General features: G+C 38.0%; 1 protein-coding gene across 4 annotated transcripts in view; it reads left to right on the plus strand.

Moving 5' to 3' along the window:
* LAMA2 (laminin subunit alpha 2) overlaps window positions 1-26,648 on the plus strand; it is a 334,791-nt gene that overhangs the window by 211,367 nt on the left and 96,776 nt on the right. For 3 of the 4 annotated variants that reach the window (XM_077782207.2, XM_085576525.1, XM_085576526.1), the window contains 10 exons: window positions 815-921; window positions 1,917-2,180; window positions 5,537-5,717; window positions 9,044-9,180; window positions 11,635-11,868; window positions 15,422-15,565; window positions 17,938-18,117; window positions 18,726-18,914; window positions 19,009-19,241; window positions 24,998-25,115. In XM_077782207.2, coding sequence (XP_077638333.2) covers window positions 815-921; window positions 1,917-2,180; window positions 5,537-5,717; window positions 9,044-9,180; window positions 11,635-11,868; window positions 15,422-15,565; window positions 17,938-18,117; window positions 18,726-18,914; window positions 19,009-19,241; window positions 24,998-25,115 — 1,787 coding nt within the window. The remainder of the gene's footprint in view (window positions 1-814; window positions 922-1,916; window positions 2,181-5,536; window positions 5,718-9,043; window positions 9,181-11,634; window positions 11,869-15,421; window positions 15,566-17,937; window positions 18,118-18,725; window positions 18,915-19,008; window positions 19,242-24,997; window positions 25,116-26,648) is intronic. The other variant, XM_077782208.2, reaches the window with a different exon arrangement.

Raw genomic sequence — 26,648 nt, forward strand, 5'->3', positions numbered from 1 at the left:
CAAAACTCTGCATGCCAAAAGGATTGAAGAACACAAAGGTTCTTGTGGTTGAAGAACATAAAAGGTGACAGACATCTTCCCCAAAATTTGTCTTCTCTTAAAATGTAAGAATTTAAGAGCCAGAAGCATTGCTGTTTTCCTCAGGGAACAGCATTTTCACTGCCTTTTTAAATCTTCAGGAGAGCACTGAGATCAGTTAGGTTGGTCAGCTGGGTTACATTTCCTCTGGGAACTATGGTGCTGTTGCTGAGACAGAAATCCTGGACAGTCATGGTAGCAGATAATCCTTGGTATGTTTTCCAGTGCAGCTTGGGGCATGCCCCTGTACTGTGTCAACCTTGTACTGGGTTTGCAGCCTGACAGCATTTCCTGACAGCTCCGTGAACAGGGAGTGAACTCCAGGACAGCAGAACCAGCATGTGGAGCAGTAACACTCCCACTGGTTGGAGCTACATCCTGTACACACCCTGTGTAAGGGTCTGTACTCTTTTTCTATTTTTCTCTCAGTACTGCCCTTCCCACTCCAGGTCTCTGGGCATGTACTTAGTAATCTACCCTCCAGATCCTGCTTTGATCTGAGAGGAGCATCTAAAACAAGCTTTTAATGAACTTGAGGCAAAATTTATGACTGTAATAATGTGGAGAAAAATTCCTCATTAATATGGGCAGGTTAATATGTCAGTGTATGGGAGCAACACCTTCCTGGCTTGACCCAGGCTGGGCTTTTCTCAAGGTGGCAAAAGCTGCACTGTAAACATTTGGCTAATAGATTTACCTTCAGGAAACACACTGACATCTCCTCCTTCCTCTGCAGCCTGTCACTGTCACATGAATGGCTCCTTCTCAGAGATCTGTGACTCTCGGACAGGCCAGTGCCAGTGTAAAGCCAACGTTATCGGGCGCCGCTGTGATATCTGCAAAGTGAGTGACCAAAAATGGGGTTTCCTTTTAGCCATCTTCACTGTTTGTCTCAACTAAATATCATTTGGTTATGGATAGGCTTTTTCTGCTGTTTAATTTTCTCTTAAAGAACATATATAGATTGTTCTTATGTAGAGAAACGTAAAATTGTTGATCTTTATATTTTTCTAAGTGTTTTCTAGAACAGAACACAAGACATGCAATGAATGCATTTTAAGCCTCACTGTATCTATAAATACATTTGTATACAGAGTATATACACTTTATATTTTGAATGTTTGATATAAAAAATGAGTTAAAAACATTGCAGCTTTGGGAGATAACCCCTCTATGAAGAAAGCTGCAAAATGTCTGATAGTATCTGATGTTTATTTTTTTTAAAAAGCAGGTTTAGTTCTGCTGGAATGTTCTGCCTTTATGTTTTTTTCTTAGGGTTTCTTCTTGTAGTGTCTAAACAATGTATTATTATTTGGTGAAAGGGTTTTTTGCTTTGACATTGTTTTCCTGTCTCATAAATCACTGCAGAGAAATATTGTTTCATAAACTTTCACAGAGTTGTCTTCAGGCAGCTAAGGAATATGCTATAGCTGGCTGCACATTTCTCTAGTTCAACATAAGGACTCAAGAGTTAGGCCTACGTCCTCAGAACACCTTCACTTGTGTGTAATTTAAAGCACATAAATAATCCTGCAGAAATCAAAAGGATCATGTTTTCCTTTTAAAATTATGTAATTTCTGAAGTGGTTTACTCACACTCCATTTTCAACAGTGTTTAAAGAGTCTGTTCAAAGAAAAATTGCTGGTATCAGTGGAATTTGCAGATTTCATAAGGTACCCAGCAAACATCTCAAGCTCATTAATACAATACTGGTGGTTAATTGGACTTAATCTTTGTATACTTCAGTGTTTACTCGTGACTTTATTTCTATACCCTTTTACGTGGTGTAGTCTCCTTATCTTCACTTTTTAACAGTGTTTACTTTTCATTCTTCAAGCCTAACTACTTCTGGGCCCCAGAAAAGCTGTTTTGTATACCCTGTGGCTGCAGTGCTTTAGGATCTGCGTCACTGCAGTGTGATACGTTGGGAAGATGTATCTGCAGATCAGGATTTATGGGCAGACACTGTGAAATCAGCAGACAGGTGCCTAAATTGCAAGAACATACGGGAAGCAGTCATCAGATCCGAGTACCCCCGCGGAGGTGGGGCACCAGCAGTGCCGGTGGGTGCCCACGAGGCGCTTACCGCCCTGCAGCTCTGGTAATGGGAAACTCTGCTTCGCATGGGCTGAAGTCTCCTGTTCACTTGTGTTTGGAGCTCACACAGATTGCTTGAGTTTCTAATTTTTAATACCCGTGTTACAATATAAGAAAGTCTCAAGAAGACAGGCTCAGGAGACAAACAGTGTTTTAGGGTGCTTTCCCAGTCCCAAGGGCTTCATCGTGCAAATGATGATATCAGCAAGAAATTAAATACCAGGCTAAGTCCCAAAACAGCACCATCAACAGCAGTATGCACAAAATGCATGGGAGATGTACATGAATCAATGGAATCAGTGGGATTTTCTTGGACTTTGCAGCATAAAACTTGCTTTTCTAACAATTCAAGAATCAATAGCTTAAGGAGGTTGCAAGAAGGATCAGCCCCTGAGGCAAAGAGTTAAGATCTAATTTTAAAATATTGAACATAACTGGTGTTAAAAGTTCTCATTAGCAAATATTAGTGAAAAGTTCTCAGTTATCTGAGCCATTTTAAACTCAGTGCAGTGCCACTTAAATGAATGTAACGTGCAAAATGATAGGAGTGTTTGTTCCTTATCACAGACCAACAAAGCAACTTATTTCCTAAAATTGAGTAATTATGATACAACTGCTTCTAACAGAGCAGTATTTTAGGAATCTTGTTTGTTCTCCCAGCAACTCAAAATCCCCACACATACCACACCCTGTTTGAAAAATACCTGGCGGTGTTTTTCATCCTCAGTTTGACTCTGGGACCCATGCTGTATTTGTCCATATAGACTTGGAGAAATGAGTTTTTTTCCAATTAAACATGTATTAGGTTACTGTGTTGCCCGCACAGTACACTGATGGAGACACAATATAATGACATACTCAGAAAGTTCAGTGTATTTCCTAATAGTAATAGAAGATCTTATCTCTTGTTCAGTGATTCTTAGAATTTCTGTGTGTAAGCAAACTTTGCTGAGAACTTTAACTTGGAGTTAAAGTTTGCATGACTGACCAAAATGACTTTGTGTGCAGCCCTCCTCACAGAATGAAACCCAGCATGGTGGTAGTCTTTTACAGCTTAACACAGTGTGGAGTGCTGATATCAGACTTTTTCTGACTGCTACCCATATAAACCGAATTTATTAGATCCTAGCAAACTTTATCTTGAGAACTGGGATGCATGCTGTGCATTGGTTACTTCACTGCATGAATCTGAATGTTTGTCCTGAGATTGTGCATATTCACATTTCTGTGTTTCTTCCTGTGTAAAAGAAATCTTTAGAGATAGTCAAGTATTTTATTGAACCTTGAGTTTAATTAAGTGAGTTTGAGTACCTCTTTCTCTCTGATATGTCATTTTTTTTTTCAGGCAGAAGTATGAAATGCAAAACATTTCAATATATAGTTTGGAAATGAAAAGCAGTGAAATTCTTTATTACATGTATAATCAAGCATTTGCTTTGGTTTGTATGATTTATCAGCCAAATTCTGACCTTAGATGTGATCCTATACTTTGACACCTATCAGCAGTTTCTCTGTATGAGTGGGGAACTTCTGTATTAACCTCAGAGATCAGATTTCAGGACATTTCAATGGAAAAGTTCTGAAGTTTCAGGGAATTCACCAATTCAAGTGGTTAGTTAGGGGTTCTACCGTGGAACAAATTAATATAAAATAGTAGTAATGGAATCATTAAGGTTGAGAAGGACTTCCAAGTCTATTGAGTCCAACCTTTGGCTGATCACCACTTTGTCAACTAGACCATGGTACTAAGTGCCATGTCCAGTCATTTCTTGAATTACTTCACCACTGCCCTGGGCAGCCTGCTCCAATGGCTGACCACTCTTTCAGTGAAGAAATTGTTCCTTTCTTCCAACTTGAGCATCCCCTGGCATTGCCTGAGGCTGTGTCCTCTTGTCCTGTTGCTGGTTCCCTGGGAGGAAAAGCCAATTCTCACCTGGCTATCCTCCTTTTGACGATTTGTAGAGAGAATATTTCCCCTGAGCCTGCTCTTCTCCAGTCCCCTCAGCCATTCCTCACAGAAATTGTGTTCAAGACCCTTCACCAGCTCCATTGCCCTTCTCTGGACATGCCCCAGCACCTTGATATCTTTCTTGTAAGCGGCCCAGAACTGGACACAGCTCTAGCGCTTAGTACAGAGGGACAACCACTGCCATGGTCAAAGGCAACACAGCTCCATTGATTTGAAGATCTACTGATTTATAGTTGGTAAAAATCTAACACCTTGTGCCTGGATCACAAAGTAGCACATTATAAATTAAATATTTTTCACTTTGTTCCATTTATATTCATTAGCAGTGATCTTTTTAATATATCATTTTTAACATTCTGCTATTCTATCAAACTCACTGATAGATTCTGTTATTAATGTTGTAATATCAATTTCAAGTGAAGTTATTAATATGATTTGGATTTCAGTATTCACTGAAAATTATCATGCTTGAAAAACAGGTAGAGAAGTACTCCCATTTTAAAGCAGCTCAAGACTGAGTTTGTCATTTGAATATCAAGTCTGGTTTGTTCCAAAGACACTCTGTGGGTTGATGCAGTGAAACTCACAAGGTCTTTTGGTTGAAAGGTTTGTGCAGAACTCCGTATCACAGTATAGAAATGAGTGTGTGTCTTCCCCTCTTTACTTCTTGCACTCCACTAATGAAGTTAAGAAAGAAATTTCTTACTACAACTGATAACATCTACTCTGGTTCTGTAGAAACTTTATATTGATCACTTGCAAAAAAGAAAGAAAAGGAAGAAAATAGAAGAGAAACAGAGGCCTAATACAAAGGCAGAGTTTTTTATCTTTAAAAAATCCCCATTATTTGTTTGTATTGTACACAAATACACTATCTCTATGTTCTTCTGAAGTTATTCCTATATATCATTCTAAAGAATTGCCCTTAAGTTACTGTATACAGATATTGCCTTTGCTCCGAGGAGATAAAATGTAATTCAGAGACTTTCTAGTTGAATCGATGTCCATTCACAGCTAAGAATTTGAATTCACTCTCTTAGCTACATACTCTGCCTGACACAGTCTTACAACCAGAGATGGGGTGTGTATTTTGTGCTGACATACCTTTCATTCCAAGTGAGAACTGTACTTAGGGAAACAGCTTCATAAGAAATGTATTACATTGCAGAACATTCATTATAGCCTCAGGTAACGTTCAAACCATTATCCTTTCTCAGCAGTGTAGGGCATTTAGTGTCCTTGCTCCTGGGTTTTACCACTGCAATTTAACCTGTTAAAAGCAGTATTTCAGTGATGAAGAGGAGAGAGCAGCCCTGATCTCCCTACAGCTTTTCCTCTTTTCTCCTGGTAATCATTCCATATACTAACTGCCCTTCCTCACTCTGTGGCAGCCTGGAACATTCGGCTTACAGTCTTCCAGAGGATGTGTTCCCTGCAACTGCAACTCTTTTGGTTCCAAGTCCTTCGACTGTGATGGAGACGGACAGTGCTATTGCCAGCCTGGAGTGACAGGAAAGAAGTGTGACCGCTGTGCACATGGGTTTTACAACTTTGAAGAAGGAGGCTGTACTCGTATGTAAATGTTTTCCACCCAAGCACAGATTGATTTGTTTATTTATTTATTTATTTATTTATTCCTGACATTCTAGTTTGGCTAATTTTGTATTGCCTAACAAATTTTCCTGACAGGTGCTTCATAGACAGCCTTGTGCATCATTCACTTGACAAGGATGGTGATTAGCAAGAATGAAATACCCAAGCCATTTGTGCTATTTTATGAAGATTTTATGAGTTTTATTTTATTTAGAGGGAACAGGAATGTCATTTACTCTATGTAGTGTCTGCCAAAAAAAATTCCATGAAGTTCCTATAATTTAGTTAAGAGTATCACAGAACTCTGATTAAAATTTTTGCCAAATCACATCAACTTGTAGGGGTATAAAAGGAAAACCACAAAACCACAAAAACTCCCTTTGCTTCTAGTTTTATCCCTTTCCATTGTTCTTATATGGTTGACCCTCTTTCATTACCATAATCCTTTCCTGTACAGTAATATTTAGTCACTTAATTGAATGTTCTGTGTAAAAGAAAATCTTTAAGTAAAACTGCTATATCCCTTGTGTAAACAGATGAAAAATTTCCTTCTCTAGATGCTGAAACTCCAGCATTAGACACAAATATCCAGCCACCTCTTTACCTTTATTTTTTTCCTTTTGGAAATCAGGTCAAAGACTGAAAAGAATGCTTTCTATCCTTGAAGTAGTACAGACTGCTATATCAAAAAAAAACAATCAATAGGTTTCTTCACAGGGAAATATCTGTCTTTCCTGATATAACTGTGTTTTTCAAGTCTCAGAGACTCATTTAGCTGTAATCACAGGACATATAGATAGTTGGCTAATGTGACTGGCTTCTGCTATGCCAGAATGCTGTTATTATTCTTCAGATATAAAAGATATTCTTTCCAGAAGCAGAAATCACAATGTCTCATAGCCTGTTCCTCCTTTCCTATCCAGAACAGCAGCCTAAGGAACAAGTTTTAGCTCTCTACCTTTTCTTCTTCCTTTTTTTTTTTTAAGGGAAGGAGCACCAAGGCCTCGAGACCCATATTTGTGCAGCAAAATTCAATTTTACCTGTAGTGTGGATAAACCTTGATACAGGCTGGATTATAGGTTATGTTTGAAAATGTTGCTCTATGGTGTTGTCTCCCATGGGAATGAAGGGTTCAAAAACACAGGTGTGAAAAATTCAGATACAATGGCACCTCGGAATAGGGAGAGATTGTTCCCAGGCTTACTGATGAGAGAGCTTGAAATAAAATGCAAATGATAACTGCAGTCCTAAAGCCTTTAGCAATTTAAATGAAGGGCAAAAAATTCTATCGTTTATGATCAGCATCTTATTCTAACATTCCACAGGTTAAAAGCACATCACTATTGTGAAACACAACAAAATATTTATAACTACAGCTGGGGAAGGAAAATGAGAAGGCTATTAATAAAATTGCACATTAAAATTTTAATTGCTCTCTTGGCAAACTTTTAAATGACAGGGTTTAAGAAACAGTGATGAAATGATAAAATACTGTAGATCCAAGTAAGATTTTGCATATAAATGTATTGGCCTCTGCTCATCAAATGTTTAAAGCAACAGCAGCAGCTATAGATGTTGAGAAAACCCAGAATTTTTAAAGTTCCAAAGTTAATAGAACAGGTGGAGAGGAGTTCTGTTTTCAATGTGCTGGTTTTTCCACATTTATTTTTAGTAGGCTTCTTATGTATTCCTTCAAATGACAAAAAATAAGAATTAAATTATGAATAACAAAGAAAATCAGAAATTTAACAGAAGTATATCAAATCAGACTGGAAGGAAAAGTACAGAAAAATTAATTTCATTGTGACAGTTGTGTATCAAATAAAATATTGGACCTATTTTATCTAGCATTTATCCAAAAGGAGAATTAATTGATTTTTGGTTGTGCAATATAAATCCATAAAGCCTGAAAAACCCTGAAAGCATTGTCATTGTTGACATTCTAGCAGCAAAGGTACAAAAGAGGTTTCTATTTCACTATTGCTTGCAACAACTGTGTTGTATTTTCCCTCTTAATTTGAAAAATAATTATAAAAGTAAAAATAGGAAAAACATTTGTGTATCTCCTTTCCCTCCATGACTTTTTAGCCAATTTTTTGTAATACCTGGAAGCCCATAGATGAGCTGTCACATGTGAAAGCCTCAATCTCCCAATGAGATGTATTCTGAAACTTCAAGCTACAGTGTGTGAAAATACTTTAAATAGCATGTAACACATTGTGGTCCTGCCATGATGGAGGCAAAACTTGCTATCTTCTTTGCATCAGTTACCTTATCTTCAAGGCACTGATGGAGAAAAATAAAGGTCGATTCTTATTTGAACTATAGATAGGAGTTCTATCTTTGCACATCCCTTGTTTTCTAGTTTCAATCTGAATTGAAGTATTTCACAGTAAAGGCAATGAGCATAAATGAAGCCCTCAGTAACAAAGTTGCTAAACACCCCAAGGAACATGCTATCACAGAGAGTTAATTTGCTTATGTTTTTTTTTTCTCTGACTTCATGGGTTATGTAGATGGTGGGTGTGAAAACAATCACACACCAGTTCTGCTCTTTCAATCACTTCTGTGTCTTGTTCCCCTTTAACTGCTTATCACTTACATACCTTGTGTCTGTTTTTGCCACCAATGAATTGTTCACTTAATAATACTTTAAGAGCAAAGACCATTTCTGGAAGCACTTCCAAACCTGAGGTGTTTTTAATTTGGTACAATCTGCAAAGAATACCAGTTTCCCATAGAGAGGAAACATCAGTTTGTTGATGGCCTCCCAAGGTGGTGGATATGTAAGCTGAAAAAGAAGAAATAGAAAGGGGCAAAAAAAACTTTAACACCTTTTTTGCCCTTTAAGGAAAGTCTCTTTAGAGTAGCAGAAATTTCAGAAGGTATCAATTTGGTATAAAAGGTTAAATAAGCTGTAAGTTCCCTGCATAGATGGCTCAGAGGCCCTCAGGTGGCCTCTTAGAGGAGACAGCATGGACCCAGAAATTGTATAGCAGCACTCCTGCAGTCATGTCACAAGAGTGCACCATCTCAGAAACCTGTGCACTTCTGCAGTTGGTGCCTTTATTTTTCCCATTCTGTTCTCAATGCTGCTACTTCAACCACAGTTAACCTGTGTTTGGCCACTACTGGTTTTGGTTTCTTGGGGTTTTCCCTACATTTTCTGTCCCATCATGTCCACAGATAGAGAGTTCACTGTACAGTAAAGGAATTATGCTAACCCCATCAGGGTCTGCTCTCCAGGTGTCATATAAAGGGATAACTTTCCCTCTGCTTTATTTTTTTTCCATCTCCCATGAAGCCTGTGAGTGTTCACGTTTTGGCAATAACTGCGATCCTGTCAGTGGACGCTGTATCTGCCCTCCCAATACTGTTGGAGAGATGTGTGACAAATGTGCGCCAAATCACTGGGGCCATAACATTGTCAGTGGCTGCAAGGTGAGTGGATTTTTATTTTCTCTATGTGTGTTAACTCTTTCACAGTAATTTATAGCTGGAACACGGTTTTTGGTTTGTAAATCATGGCTCATCTCCATATTGCAAGTTTTGGTGTGAGACTATGGTGTAAATATTGGCAATCTGTTACCATTACCACACTACAGATCCTCTGTCTCAGGTATGCAGCTTGTAACACAAAACACCCTATTGGTTCTGCTGTCACACTGAGTCAGTGTCCTGCTTGAGCCTGATTTTATTTTATTATAGCTGTGTTTAACATGAATGAGGAGATTACCACAGTATTGAACTATGTATGTAGATGTATATTTACGGGTAATCAGCAGTGACTTTGGGGAAAAAATTTTCTTTGGCCTTAATGGTGACACTACTGGGAATTTGTACTCGAAGTTTGCTTGAGGAAGACTTCAATTTTTGCATAAAAGACAGCAAGGAGGATAGAAAAGAACCATCCACCTTAGTCGTAAATTGCACTTTATTCCCATGTTCTTTAAGGGGAAACAAACCTTATTATTAGCCTTTAAATCCTTCTTATTCCAATATTTGACATGGAGTTAAACTATCTGAAGAGAAGGGAGAAGAAATAGGACAACAATGATGGAATAATGAGGAGGTCATGAAAGCTGTTGCTAATGACCTTGAGTTGAGGGGTGCAGTATTCATTTAAGGTTGAAAACTGGTGACAGTGGACATTGTGCAAAGTTCAAATGCCTTCTTCCTCCCTGCTGTGCTCATTGATGATAATGGATTTAATAGTACTGCTACAATTACTCCAGAAAACTATATCTTTTTGGAATATATTAATACACCATTAATACTTGTTCTTAAAAGGCTGTTAGTCACGTAGCTCAGGCTGCAAAGCAATTGACAAGAATGATTTCATTTTGGTATGTATGTAAAACTCCTGTGAAACCTCCGCAGTGCTGCTGTCATATAGACTATTGGCTTCTGAAACCAGCCTAATGAGGTTGAAGACCTCTGTTTGAGCTCTGAAGTGTATTCTTTGATTGTCTTTTATGTGAGCACATTATGTGACAGTTCCATGGCACCATCTAAATTAATGATGATCAGCCCACATCAGTATGTTGCTAATTTCTGCAAAGTGAGAAGTGAATCTCCTGCTTTGGAGTCTTTGTAGAAGATTTCCAAGGCTGTTGTAAGTCTGGGATATAGAGCATTGTAGAAAACTGCATATATCATACATAGCATCTGATTATAATTTAGGTTTTGATAATGTACACTATGATATTTCAGAGAATGGTGAACAATTTTCTTTCTCAGCTTTGTGTTCAAATGTATCTTGTAGAATAAAGTTCTTTCTGTCAGAAAGTTTTATTTTTAAGTTATGTAATCATCTCGCAGACTAATATTTAACCAGTGGTTAAATAGTTTCTCTGGCATTCAGTGAAAGTTGCATCTGTATACTTCCTGTATATATTCATTTCCTTTATAAATGGTGTTTTCAGATCAGAGGAAAGATGCTTTAAGTAGTCATTTAATAAACAGTTTTGCTTAGAAACTGAATCCACATTTTCTTCCTCGCTTTTTCAGCTTTGTGTCTGTAATTTTAGCAAGTCTATCCATGTCAGTTACTGTGGTAACCTGTACTGCTGGCATGGAGTTTTTGCTGTAAGCTGAACTTCTCCATATGATATTCTGGTCACACCAGTGATTACAGCCAATGTCTTGTATTAACTGTGCAGTGCTGCCACAGTAATAGCACTGAGGGATTCTTCTGTTCTTTGGAAATCTGCAGTTTTCCCTGCTACTTTTGAATGCAGTATCTAGACACCCTGGAAAATCACCTATTTCTATCCTCACTTGCCTGTGCAAGTCTTATTCTGTGAGCAAGTTTACTTCCAAATATATCACATGACTAAATCTCTAGCCCTTACTGTGTAAATTACTGTCATCTAGGAGTCTTGTTTGTACTAAGAGGATTGTTATCTGTCTGATGGATGAGTAATAGACACTGAACTAGATTCCTCTGGAACTACTGAACCCATTGCTCCTGAGCAATTCCAATTTTAGGAAAGTGTTCTGAACATGCCTGCAGAGAATTTACATACAAAATACTTCTTAGAGAGTGCGTGTATTTTCTGAGTTAATTTTGTCCACAAAGTAATCCAATATCCATGACCATTTTGGGTTTATTTGTTTTCAATGCCTAACTTATATATGGTAAGTAATATCTATCAAAAAAAATCCCACCAGTGTTGTAAATGTATTTAGTGTAAATGCTTGACCCATGGTTAATAAAAATACATTACTGGCTTTATAATTTAATTATGTTATTTTTAGACAGTGGAAATTCATTGCTGTATTTTATTTATAGATACTTAAAGGAGGTGAATTGGTTTTTGGTTGGGTTTTGGTTTTGTTGTTTTTTTTTTTTCAGAAGCACAATTACAATTACCTTGTTTCTCTCCTTTTTAGCCCTGTGAGTGCAGCCTCATTGGAGCCTTAAGTTCTCAGTGTGACTTAAATACAGGCTGTTGCTTTTGCCGTCCTGAATTCTCTGGAGAAAAATGCACTGAGTGCAGGTTGGGTTACTGGAATTATCCACATTGTGTCGCTTGTCAGTGCCTTCTGGCTGGCACAGATCCACAGAGCTGTGATGCAGAGGGAAAGTGCTCATGCATCGATCATTCTGGCCAATGCAGCTGCAAGGTAGGACAATAAGGCTGTAAACTGATCTTATAACTGCTGAGAAGTTTATTTCTGATTTCATTGGCACTTGCTCTTACTTGTTCAAACAGTATATGCACAACAATCTCCTTAGTTTTCATAGTGCATTTGGGAACTGATGTGGGAGGAGTCCAACATAAAGAAAGACTTAAGGGTTTATTAGTTGCTTTTCCACATACTGACACTCTACAGAGGATCCTTAGCATCCTCTTTTTCCCCCAGTTTTTATTTCTGTCTATTCTTACAGAACTGTTGCCAGTTCATCCCCATAATACAATTCTTATTCAGATTCTGGGCACAATAAAAGCAAACACATCAGTAACCACAGTATGCCACAGTGCTAATTCAAAGTACATTGACTTAGATGGAGTCAATATTCATAATTTAATGAGTAGAATTCACTGCAATAGTATCTGTTTGAAGTAGACTTCATCCAGTTCAGGATCATTAAAGCAAAGACTTTTGGCATCATCGTCTACAACATTCTTATTTGGAATTGTGCTTGGTAGAACAGCACACTTAGGTTGTTTGAGAGTTGGCTGCATTGCTGAGCTTACAGGGCACTAATTGGTTTGATATGCAGTTGGTAGCCAGCAAGCAGATTATCCCAGAGCCAATACCTTCCTCAGCGACACAGATGACAGAATTCACGATCAGCACATTTGAAAATACTGCTGACTTGGAGGAGGTCGAGGTTGATGTGCTGAACGGTAGAATTACTGTCTAGAGGGTTCTTGAAAAGCCTGATGGCTGGGAAAATAGAAAGGTCATTAACTGGAGTGGAATGACCTCAAGAATAAGTACAGTTTGGGAGGAAGAAGCCTGAGTGGCAATCCTGCAGGAAAACACAATATAAACCCACTGTATAATCTTACGGTAAATAAGGAAAACTGCCCACTGATCTGGATGCAGTGAGCTCAGTGGTCAATGCAGCTGCAAGGTAGGACATCACAAAGAGCATGGTGAGCAGGGGAAAGGCTTTATCTACTCAGTGCTCTACTTTTACTGTAGCTGGTGATGGTAAGACTACACTTGGAAATGTTGTCCAGTTTTAGAGCTTGATTTGAAAGTGTTGTTGAGAAATTGAAGAGGGTCTGGAGAAGAGTCTCAAAGCAGATGATCTGTGAGGATGTACTGAGAGAGCTGGACTCTCTCTTAGGCTGAAAAAATAGGTTAATAGGAGGAAATGCAATTACGATGTATTAGCCACTTCAAAGAGTAATTGATGGAATAAAGTCCTTTCTGACGATGGCAGATGTAACAAGGGACAACAGCTGCCTAAGAGAGCTTGGGAATATTGGATTGGACATTAGAAAAAAAAAATCAGAGTTATGCAGCAGTGGTACACATTGTCCAGAAACATGTGAAATGTCCACTCTAGGAGATTTTCAAGAACTGGCTAAAAAGATGCTTGCGTAATGTGACCTAGTATTGGTGATATTGTACTTCTAGGAAGGAGGTTTTTAAAAGTGACCCCTAGAGATTCTTTCTGGAATTCGGATTCATTCTTCTTTAGGTCTGTATTGACACAAAGAGATAGTAAAATGGAAGGATGAATTTAAATAATTGAATTGCCAGGTAATTATTTTGTTAAATGGGCGACAGTCACTTAATTCTGAGTTTCAAGACACAGAACTGTAGAACAAACTAGGTTGGAAGTGACCTGTGGAGATCATCTAGTCCAGCACCTTGTCTGAAAGACACTGCTGAGGCAGTACTTCCAAGCATGGGGAGAGATTTCACAACCTCTTTCAGCAAACTGCTTGAACACCCTCCCATTTTCAGGTATATTTGAACAGGGAGCATTAGGTTCTATTTCACAAGTACTGATTTATTTGATGATGACACCATAAGAAAATGGAAGTGAGTAGACCACATGGACTGTCTGAATAAAACTCAGTGCTATTTGCCCTGTGCCAGCCATTGAAATGCAGCAATTGAAGTATATTAGTTCTTTCATCCTCTCTTGATACATGACAAGCAGCAGCCCCTCTAACCATCTCAGTTCCCCATTTCTGGATTAGGTCCAGCATGTCACAGAATCACAGGATTGGTCAGGTTGGAAGGGATCACTGGAGGTCATCTAGCCCAACTCCCCTGCTCAAGCAGGGTCCCCTTGAGCACATGACTCAGGGTTGTGTCCAGACTGCTATCTCCAGAAAAGGAGACTCCACAACTTTTCTGGGTCGTTTGTCTTGCAGCTCTTGTAAGCACTAAGTAGAAAGAGTAGGGGCTTGTGGCATTTTAAAATAGAAGTGTTTCTTTGTTGATTCTTTTAAGGCTAATAACATAGTTGCTTGTGTTTCTCTGAGTGCAAATGAACAGTGTATATTTAGCTTATGATTAATGATAAGGAAGTGCAATTGACATGAAACAAAATTCAAAGCAACTAAAAATTGCCGCTTATGAGAGAAAATGGGAAAATAATACTGAATTAAGTAAGCATTTTTCCTCCCAGAATTTTAATCTGAGGTTACATTTAAATCTAAGGTTGGTTAATCTTTTGTGTAGCTTTTTTTTTTTTTAATCGTTGTACATTGAAGAAACTAGATTTTTAGAAAATTATAATCATTCCCATTTAAACCTGCTGTTACAGCTGCAGAAATGAGCTCTCAAAGGCTCAGGAGCCTCATTGTCAGCCCTGACAAAAAGCAGCAAAATCTAAGCTAAATACAGTGTACGCACATTTGTTGATAGAACATGTGGAAATGAGGGTTAAAACTGGTAAATCCTGAGAGATAATGTTGGTTTATTGTATAAGCTTTGGAAAGTTTATTTTTTTTTTTAGATTGGCTTCTTCACACTAGTCTCAAGAGAACAAAAAAGGTTTATGGACAGGAAAAGCCAACCAGTATTTTCATATTGTTGACTTTTTTTCTTTTTAATACCTTGGTCTCTGTATGAAAATGGTTTTAAAAGGCTCTGCATAAATTATTGTGTATCTGCCCTATCTGGAATAGCTTTTTATTTGGACTAATTGAAAAATGAAAATAAAAGCACTGACATTACAGCAGTGAAACATTTCAGCCTTGTTAATACAGTTCAATGATGTGGAAAACAATCAAGAAGACGGGAAAGCTTTTCTCTTCAGAATTTCCATTAAAATACATTTCTCAGCAAGAACATTTAGTGCTGTACCTTAACTATCTGAACATGTCAATGCTAATTCCTATTAAACAGAAGGCTTGATTAACATGGGCAATTTCAGAACAACTTATTTTTCTTATCTTATCAATCAATTATTGAGCATGTCATGCCCAAAGTGCCATTTAATTTTTCTGTGCTTACGACTTTCAGTGTGAAGCCAGCATCTATTGCTCAGAGCTACTCAGTGGATACAAATGCAAATGCCTTAATTACATTAATTACATATGTTTGCATACACACGTGATAAGAAGCTTAATATTTCCTAAAGCTTATTATTATTTCTTGCTGCACCCTGTTATTATCATTACAGTAGGATTTTCTATTTCTATTGCTACCTTGAAATAAAACTTTTTTTTTTTTTTCCTTTTAAAAATACTCTCTCTTCCAGGTTAATGTGGAAGGTGTCCACTGTGACAGGTGCAAGTCTGGTACATTTGGTCTCTCTGCCAGAAACCCACTTGGCTGCAGCAGTTGCTATTGCTTTGGCCTCACTACACAGTGCAGCGAGGCAAGGGGGCTGATCCGTGTGTGGGTGAGTAGAAAACTGCTGAGCCATGTAATGTGATAATGTTGTTTCCTGCTGGCATCTTTTAGTCAGGCACTGAGAGGTAGCTAGAAAATGGCCAAACATTTAAGCAATCGCTTTCCTCTTTATGCTTTGAGGAGTGGTGAGAGCGGTATGTTCCATTAGGCAATCAGGGTCAAGACATTAAAAGGAAATAAGTAGATAAGAAAATGAGTGATAGGATAGCTGACATCCAGCCAAAGTAAAGCTATTAAACCCCAAGAAAGGGCAAGCTGGTCATGGGGGGAAATTATGCTGTCTAATGCACTGCAACATAATCCCTTGTATGTGATACACAGTTTACCCAGGTGTATTCAAGGGTCACAGATGCTGTTGTCCAGCATAAATTTCCCCTAGTTCAGTTAATCTGTTTATTTTCCTTATTGGTTTTGTTGTTTTGGTGGGGTGTTCTTTCATTTTTAAAAAAGAGCTTATTGAAGCTATATTTAAATTCACGCACGGAAAGTACAATCCATCAGAGTAAACAAAGAGCTCTACAACTGTTTGTGGAAGAGGGTCTTGAGACCTGTGCTGGACTGATAAATAAGGCAAACTGGATGTCTCCATTTATCTGTACAACAAGCACAAAATACACATTGAGACTGCTGCTATACCAGCCCCTCAGTTGCATTCTGGAGGAAAGATGTTTAATGGAAAATTATTTGTTCTGTCCCCATCTATGGTCAGTCATAGCTCTGCTTGAAAGAATGCCAACCATAGAAGGAATGTCTGACTAAATCAGCCAAAGCCCCAGACTAGTCATGTACAAGCATCAGTTAGATAAGGATACTTTAGGCTGAAATCAAGTTAATCTCTTATAATATGGATAGCATTTATTCTCCCGTTCATTGTTCAATCCCATAGCAGCCCTTTCCCTTCCCGGTGGATGAAGTGATTTATTATGAGCTGACCCAGTTTTTATCATTATTTCAGTTTTGCCCATCATATGTTGCTAGACTGGAGATGAAAGGCTGTAGAAGGCTAAATTTATAAAATTTGATCCAGTTCCATAACAGCAACAGTTCTGGATAATTGTGCTTTGACCTTCGTGGCAGCACAAAGCAGAAAAAAATTAAACCTTCTGATTATTTTGTTTCTCTTGATTAATTTCCTTTTGTATTTATGCTCATATCTAAAGAAGTGTATGTCCATGTCACATCTAGTCTTCGGTACTCTCATCCATTTCAGAATTGATACAGAACTGTAAAATAAGTGAGACTGCTAGAGGCTGCTAGAGACTGCTAGACTGCCAGCTGCTAGAGGCTATTTTGGATACTCTCAGGTGCTTCAAATTACATTAGACTTGTTTAAACAAGCAAATCCAGATTTATATGACAATAAGGTATGATGAATGATCTAAAATTCATATGTGTTGACTCTTTTCTTGGTATCTAAAGTATTAAATAGTAAAATACAGTTGATACAAAATCAGTAAGTCTCTCTCAGGGCTGGCAGTGTTAGGAGTGTTTCCATGTCTGATCAGTCCATAGATGCTGCTGTAAATGGAAATACCAGGATACTGAAAGTACAGTCCAGGGTTTGGTTGATTCCTTATTACCTGACTTATATCTCATCACCAGTTTGTTGATGGTATGACTGCTACCTGCATTTGTTTTCATCTTCTTCACTCTTCGAGAGAAAGCAGTATTGATACCAGCTCTTTGCATCTGTTCACATGTTCCCTGAGGTGCTTCCATTGGCACAGAATTACTAAAACTCTTACTACAGTTTTTGATCAAAATAATGATTTCAATATAATGCTAATGAGACTTTGTCAACCAGTCTAAGAAAATTACAAGCACATTAAGTGGCATCCTTGTATTTTTTTAATAAAGCTGAATTTAGAGTTACAGAAACCTTCACTGAAGCCTCACTCTCTGCAAATTACCTGGAGAACATTTAGCTTGACTATTGCATAGAGATATCAAGGCATGAGACACTGTGTTTTACAGCTCCAATGATCTATAAGTGGTGAGAAAGTGCTTCTTTGTAAGGTAACATTTCTCACAATCTGAACAAAAGAGGCCTGAGACAAAAATAGCACTATGAAAATCACTTTGATAAAATTTGTGGAATCACTTGCTGATTAAAGTATTTTAACCAGTACTGCTACATTCTTTGTTAACATTGAGAACAATGTGCAAAAGGCTCAAGGGGAAAGTCATTATTAGCACTGTTCATACCTGAAGGAGTAGCAAGACTGCTTTGTGACAAATTGCTGATGATGTGAAATGAAATTACCTAGAAGTAATTTTTTAAAGAGCTAGAATTTAAAGACTAACATTTCATGGAGAAAAAATAGAGTTAATTTTCTTCTCAATTTTTTCAAATATGCATAGGTGACCTTGAAGCCAGAGCAAATGATTCTGCCACTGGTGGATGAAAAGCTTCAGCGTAGCACTCTTTTGGGGATTGCGTTCCAGCCTCCTGAAATAGTAGCAAACATAGAACAGGTGATGCAGGATCTTCGGTCAGAACCTGTTTACTGGAGACTTCCAGAGCAGTTTGAGGGACGGAAGGTAAACCTAAAACTCTACTGAATACTGATGTGGCTTTTTTTTTTTTAATTCTTATTAAAAATTATTTGCTCTGTTATTATGGAAATTCATAAAGTAACACAAACAATATTTTACTTCTTAATATCTGAAAATATCTATGTTCTATTTCTCCACAGGATAAGTTTTCCTATAAAAATGTTTTTTGAAAAATAAAGCTAAATAAATTTAATATAACACTCTTGCAATTTTTTGTTTCTCTCATTTTTAGCAAAAAATACATGATATTTGTAGATTACATGGGAGAAAATGATTGAAAGAACCATCCTTTTGGATGTTGTTATGCACCTCTGTGACAATTTATTTTACACTTTTGATACTTCTTGGTTTGGTGGAGCACCAAGACACTGGAAATAGATAATATACTGGTTTTAGTGTAATATAATAACAAATTGTGGATGAGTGTTTTTGAACACAGCTCTTGTCCCCAGATAGTTCCACAAGTACATATTGCTATTTTCTGCCATGCATGCATTCATCAGGCTGCGCATAGGTGCAGACCACGTCTATCTCCTTACCAGAAATTTATTTTTAGCTAACTGAAAATGAGATTTCTTTTTGTGCTTTGCTAGCTGACCGCTTATGGAGGAAAACTGAAATATGCCATCTACTTTGAAGCACGAGAAGAGACAGGTTTTACTACTTACTCCCCACAAGTCATCATAAGAGGTGGGCCTCCCACAAATACAAGAATTATTGTCCGGCATATGGCTGCCCCTCTGATTGGTCAGCTGACAAGGCATGAAATAGAGATGACAGAGGTAACATTTCCATCTGTTTTTTTAGCCCAAAACTTACGCACATGTGTCTTTTGAATATTGTTAATAATCTGTCTTTTGTGTTTCTGTCTTTCAGCATGAATGGGAATATTATGGTGATGACCAAAGAAACCCTGGACCCTGGGAATATTATCATGGTAACCCAGGTCTCAACAGGAGCATGTCTCAGGCAGATTTCACCTGGAAACATCATGGAGATGACTCAAGACCAAGTAGAACTGTATCCCGGGAAGACTTCATGAACGTGTTGTATGATGTTCATTACATTCTTATCAAGGCGACTCACGGCAATATCATGAGGCAGAGCAGGTAACTCCTTCATGCAGTGATCTGAAATAGTGCAGTAGTCAGATAATCTCATAGACCTCTCAGCTACTCCCAGCAGAATTTGTATTTATGACACCAGCTGTAAGCCATTGCTGAGAAGAAAGAGCAGACGGAATTTGCATTTGGCAGAGCAGAAGACACAGAAGAGGGAAGTTTTATGCGCTAGAAGATTTAAATCACACTAGGCAAATAGGATCTCTATTTTCAGGATCCTAGAACAGCAAACACATGTAGGCACACACATTCCGAAACAAACCTAATGTACTTTTTGAATAAAGGTCTACTTTATGAAAGCATGATGCTGTAATTAAATATAGATGTTAGTGCATAAAGGAATTTTCTCCTGTGAGTGGGAAGTTAAATTTATTAGTGTCAGATTCAACATCTTCTATTCCATCTATTAATGAATCACTTATGCAAGGAAATTAAGATATCACTAAATTTGAAGTGGACATCAGGCAGCAACTTAACAGGGACAGTACAAAAATCTCTGCAATCTAAAGGTCAGTTGTCTGAAAGTAGCAGTCAATTGAACAAACAAGGAACAACTGCTTAGTTATCTGTTCTTCAAAGAGAAGTCTGTTGTTTACAGCATATCACCAGGTGAACAGGATTCAGTAACAATATTCTTGTTGAGAAATGCTAATTCTCTATCTGCATGTATAAATAGAGATGGCCTGCAAAGTGAAAAACACAACCTCTTTTATTTTCACCCAACATGAGTAAAGCCTAATGAAGTTCAGGTCAATGGAATTCAAGAAAATAGTTATTTTTGTGTCATGGTTTGACACTGGCGCAATGCCAGTGCCCCCATGAAAATGTGATCCCTCCCTTGAATGCTGTGAAGTGGAATCTAGAACAGAGCAAAGCAGGCCCAAGCTTAATAACAGGAAAAAAAAACTTTATTAAGCTACTACTACAAAAGAAAAAAAAGAAAGGAGAAAAAAGGAAAAAAAAAAAAACACAAAGATCAAATGAAAACCTTGCAAAGCATTCCTCCCACCACCACCCAATTCCAACAAACCACAGTGAGACACAATCTGGACCCCAATCAGGTTTCCACCCTCCAGACAATCGATACTCAGCCCCTTCAAGGGAACAGAGTCTCTCCTGTGCCACAGACCCCCCAAGAAAACACAGCTCCACATCCTCTGTTTCCATGTCACACATGGCACCGCCCAGAGAAAAGTTTGCCATGGTGACCCTCTCCTTTCCATGCACAGTGCTCTCACTACCAATGCATGGATGGACAGACTGCTTTTAGGATTTTTCCTTTCAAGAATGCCCTGCCAAGAGGGGAGAAAACAACAGTTCAGTTTTTTCATTGTTTGGGACCACAGTCCCCCCCCATTTTTCCATTTCCCCTCGGGCCGAGGGTTTCAGGAACAGAGATCTTCTTCTCTTCTCTTTCCTTTGAGGACAAGGGGGAACCACCACAAATCCCCTAACTTTTTCTCCATTCACTCCACTTTTGTCTTTTCCCAGCTGAAGCAGGTCTCTTGACTCACTGGCATCCTCCCAAAATACAGTCTCTCTTGGAGGAGAAGATTGGTTCAGTTTGTGGCCAACACAGAAAAGTCCAGCCAAAAGCCACTCCTTGTCCCCCTCCCATCTAGAATTCCTCCTTCTAACATCCCAGGGTCCAAGGTGTCCCTCTTCCTCTCTTTCAAACCGAGGAGGGGAAAGGAAAATTCACAAAGCTTTCATCTCTCAAGGAAGGGTTAAAAGTCCAAACTCCCTGGATGGCTCTGCCCAGACTCCAGCTCCCACGCGGCTAGGCACCTTGCAGCACCCCCCCAGCCCCCCCCCCCCCCCGCCCCGCTCTTCCACTGCTGCTGTCTCTTTCTCTCTCCCTCTCGGGAGAGAAACTCTGGGGGGGAACGGAGACATCCCAGATTTCTCCACCCTTCCATCTGCAGGGGCCAGCCTGGTTCCAGTCCCACCACCCTTGGGTCCACCTCAGTCAGGCCATGAGCCTTCCCCTCCCCACCCAGCCACGGCCGGGCAGGGGAGAGGCTGCACTGCGTCTGACCGGAACCAAAGAGAGCCAGTTCTCCTGGGAATTCTGCTTTTAACCCCTCTGTGTTCTCAGAGGCTTGTCCACCTTCAATTGGTATCCAAATTGACCTCTTCCTTCCGGAAAAAATTCTCTTTCCATGTCAAACCACAACATTTTGCTAAATAATTTGGGGGATATCAGTGCTCGGGGGATATCAGTGACCATCATCATAGGTTAGAAAATATGACATGTGAAAGAAGATATAAAGAACTAGATATGTCTAGAAACTAGAAATTGCTTTATGATGCTTTAAATGTTGTCACAGAGAAAATGGAAAGAATGACTTCTTTCTTGCCTTGGTGGTCAAGTCAAAAACAAACATGAACTTAAACTTTAGCAAGAAAGATTCACATTAGACATGAAAGATAAACTGCTGGGGTTAGAGAAGTTCTAGAATAGCTTAATAGACTATTGCACAAAGTTTTTAATAATTAATACACAATATCCTTTGCAATCAAAATTTATTGGTAAAGGGATGGGAATAATCAGCTCCAAAGATCTCCAGAAGTCCTTATCATTCTGTCATTCTGTCATAGAAATGATAAACTAAAATTATTTCTAGGTTTCTAAGGTACAAATAGGTCTTTAAGAGTTTGCAGGCCTTTGGAGTTTGAAGGTGAATAATAGGGGCAGACACTGTGCAGCTTCACAGTACTGTGTGACAGAAAACATAGTCATTTATAGTTTATAGTTTCTCTTTAAAGTATATAATTTACAGAAAAGTATTCATATAGCTTGCACTGGCTAGATGCTAAATATTAGTAACAGATGCCATAAGTGTTTAACATTGGTTTAATTTATTTTTGGCATAGTCCATTTAGGATATTGTATTACAAGCAAGGGGATTCCCAGGAAAAGAGTTATGAAGGTAACCCCAATGCAATGTGGAAAATTTGAGAAGCATATTCATGTTTCATGTATGTTTCTCCCTTCCCTCTAAGCAGTACATATCTTAGTTCAGCTGTGGAAGAAAAAACTGAGTACTGTCTCAGCTGGAGTATCAAAAGGAAAGTTTTGACAGCAAAGCTGATTTCGGTCTCTGGTGTGTGTGACTCCTGTGACTGCACTAGGCCTGCACTGCACCAGCATTTTATCAAGACTGCCCAGTAGTGAGGCAGTCAGAACAGGGGAGGACTTTTCAGTTCCAAGGCAGGTTTGCAAGGTGTCACTTTAAGAACCAGAATATATTTTTACAGCATGGCATTTCAGAATGTGACATTTTATGACAGCTTAGCAAACAGTTCATCTGGTCTTTCTGGTAACTCTCCATCTGAAGTCATAACCTTGCATATAATTTTGTATTTGATTTTGGAGGAGGTTATGTCACAATGGATTTTTATGATCTGTCTAGTTACAAAGTTAACATTTGTCACATGATATCTGAGACTTTAGGTAGAATATAGCAGGAATACATTATTTTTTTTTTTTCAATTTAGCACCTTGAATGATTTCAGTTTTGAAATTTTGCATGAGACTAAAATATAAATCCCCAAAAATATTTTTAAAGGTTAGTGGAATATTACATTGCATAAGACTTTAAGGCTTTTATTAAAAATAAGTTGAGACCTATCCTTAGAACAATATTTATACTCAAATTTAAACATATGTTTGAATTAAGTGACAATAAAATATGTGTTTAAATACAGTGTGTTATGTTTCCCAAATAAGTGCCCTTTTCTAAACTACTAAAGTTTCTCTTTCCACTTGACTGTGCCTAGTAGAAAAAGATATATAAAGTTAAAGAATCTGTGGATGGGAGGAGGAAAAGATGCATAAGAAGTATTTTTACATTTTTTTTTAGGTTTTAATAGTGCTTTAATTTAAATTGTTTAAAGTTTAATAGCTGCAGGTAAGTGATAAACTACAGGAAAACACTTTGAAATAAAGTCAAAGTAGCAGCAGCAATTGGGAATATAAAAATAGCTTCAGTCTAGCGTTAGCACTCTATTAACTAAACAGTTTAGTAGCAATGCTAATGTTGTTTCTGCTTCCAAGATGTAGCATTATTAGTGATTTAGAGGTTTCTACTCAGAATCCCAACCCAAATATTTTTCTTCTGTATTGTTCATTTTGTTGCCCTCATTTTCACATTCAACACTCTAAATGGAAACATTGCAGTTACTAGATTTTGTTTTGCAACAGGGCTGTGATAATAAATTTCTTGAATTGAAGTATGCTTTCAATTTCACTGCAAATTATTTCAATATTCCCAACAGTGATCAGGTAGCAGTTGTTTGGCTGCTGCTTAATAGACAGTTTCCAAAAGTCAGCCAAGCCTGACCTTCCTTAAGTAACATTTTCACACAAACAATAGGTAGCTTTGAGGTCCTAGAGTGTATTGTTATCTAAATACAGCTTTATGACAGTAAACAGTTTTTCAACTGTGCCCTCACTTTTGAGGATGATGGAGAGACATATTTCATTTTTATTTTCCCATTAAATGTACAGAGATTTTAATGTAACTTTACGTTGACATATAAAATCTGAATGGTTTTGCCCTCTTGATTTTCAGCCTTCTGTTTTGACCTAGCTTTGTTTGCTTGGGTTTTTTTGTTCTGTTTCCCTGTTTGGCTAAGCCCCTTTCTTCAGGGAGTAAGAAGAGAGCATGGGGTTCAAGTCACTAGGTTGTTTTGGGGATTTTTATATCAATGCAAGGTTATCAAGATGTGTGGGTCTGGTCATGTGAGCTCAGTCACAAAACTCTCATCTCGTTCAGGGGTGGGCATTTGCTTTTCCTCCATTCACCCTGACATTGGTACCTGTATGCCAAAGAGCAGAACAGCACCACTCAGTCCCAGAGGAATCAAGGTCTGGGAAAAGTTGAACAGGCTGAGCATGAGGAGAGGTGAGCAGCTCTGTGAGCTCCTCTCCATTAACACTGTGCTCATACACTTACTGAATAGATTCTACCCACATTATTGACATTTATTTGGTCAGTTAGTCAGACAATTTTTGACATTTTAACTTAGGTTAGCATTATATTCGAAGTTTTAAAATGCACATTATTCTGCACATTTTGTTCCTCTGAGGTGTTCCAGGTTTCTCAGGTGTTCCAAATTATAGCATTCATTTAAGCAAACTAACAAATCCCCAAAATGAAGAAGTAAGCTTAAAGTACAGCATTTTGATACACTAGGATTAAGTGTATTTAATTAGATTTTATATTTGTTGTCTGTTCATTATGTACTCAAGCCTATTTAGCAGGTCAGCATTCATGCTAGAAAGACAAGGAATGGTTGGGAGGCAAGGATATTACTAGGATTGATTTTATTTTTTAAATAATTGCCTCATTAAAAGCTCATTAAGAGGACAATTTTACTGCCATCCCCCTGAGAGTCATCAATTTCTTAATGAGTTCCTCCAAGTGAAGAACCAGATATGAATTTTTGTATGTTAACTTTTGCTAGTTTGGCTGAAAAGAGATTGAAGAGATAGAATCAAGCTGGAGATTTAGTTAGTTATACTATTGCCTAGAACTAGAAGATAAGACCAGAGGTGGTGTTAACTTTGTAGTTTCTTAGGATATGCAAAAAACCAATGTTGTTTGTCTGCTGTAGATCAAGAATCCTACAAACAGCCAAATGAAACTGTTTCCTCCTGTGCCAACCGATTAAAAAAAAACTGGGTTTGAGCAAGTGCTTGACTAATCTCATTGGAGGTGTTTGCTCCTTTTTTCCAGGATTTCTGAGATCTCCTTGGAAGTTGCTGAAGGCGGCCCTGTGTCTGGGATGGCTCCTCAGGCTTACTTGATAGAGAAATGTGACTGCCCATTGGGTTACTCTGGTCTGTCCTGTGAGGTACAGTACTAACCTAATTCCCAGGAAAAGTATTTGTACCTTCTCTGGTCCATTCATTGGCAAGGTGTGAACAGTAATTGAGTATGAATTCATTTAACTGGCAGCAACTCTCCCTTAATTTAATTGCTTATTTTCTCTCACAGGTATTTTCTCTTACAGGGAATTTCAGCCCTTTTATTTATTGCTGTAGGCAAATATGCCACTGAAACCATGGCAATGACTCAAATACTTAGAATACAGGAGTGAGCTTTACTGGGACAGCATTGCTGAGGGTGAATTGCATGATTGATGCTAACAGATCAAGCCTTTTTAAACATATAAGGGTATAGTACTCTTGTAATAGTAAAATACTAACTTGCTGAATACAGGAGAAAAATGTTGGTCAGCTAAGTGACCTGAGTGCTCCTTAGACATGCACTATATTTATTTTTTCCTTACAATTTCATGCTGAAGATTGCATATTCCAAAAGTACTGAAGTGTTCTAGTGAATCAGCTGACTTGTATGTGTTTTTGTAAAATGGATTTCATGATAGGTACCAGAGAAATTGTTTAAGATATAATACATTGGCTGCAGAATGTAAGTTAATATTTCTGACTGTCCGTGCTCTTGATGATGAGACTGCCAATCTTTCTGTGTGCAGAATACCGTGTTTTCATTTTTATTCAGCGCAAGCAATTCTGAATTCACTGCAATTGTTAGATGGGGGTAGCAGGGAACAAAATCTTGAGTATTTTGCAAATGCCTCAAACGTCCTAAGTGGGTTTCCCCAAAATAGCAATGGGAAAAAAATTAAAGTAAATGAAGGGAAAGATACCTTATTATCTGTGAGAACTCTGATACCTTTGGATGTTATACATGATTGTGTTATGCAGTAAATAAGTCAACAGAAACAGTATGTTCGTGGGAAAGGTGTACAAGAGAGTGAATGAATTTTCTTTGCACACTATTTCAATAAGAGAATACACCTGAACTTGTGTAAATACATGAGAATTTAATGGACTCTATTTGCTTAGAAGTACATTTTTTTTTTTAATTACTGTAGCAAATTGGATTTTTGAAGAAAAATAGATGATAATGTAATTAGAACTTTTTTTTCATTCACACCCACCAGGGGCTCAATAAATATCTCAATTGCAACCTTCATACATCACTCTTAATTGTGTGATCTTCACATACTCATAACTTAGTTTATTTTTAGTGTGCTCAGTCAAGGTTAAGGTGTGTTCTGTGAAGTTTAGCAGGAAAAAAATATCTGATACCCTGACATTTTTTAAGCAGGTGTTAACATGGTGTATGTGTTTGTGCATGCTTTATCCATATAATAATATTGTGAAGACTTTATGCACAGCAGTGTTTACTAAAAGTGACATTTATATCCCCCCATTTTTTTTTCCACAACTAGTTGTAGGCTGCAGAAGCATGGTAAGAATTTTCCTAATGGCTACTTCTGAAAAGCTTCCAAATTGCAACTGAAAAATGTAGTCTGTTTTATCTTTTGTCTGTGTTTCATTTCATCTCAGAAATGCTTCGA

This window comes from Lonchura striata, chromosome 3 (assembly GCF_050655825.1).
Source record: "Lonchura striata isolate lonStrDom1 chromosome 3, ASM5065582v1, whole genome shotgun sequence".
Taxonomy (NCBI): domain Eukaryota; kingdom Metazoa; phylum Chordata; class Aves; order Passeriformes; family Estrildidae; genus Lonchura; species Lonchura striata.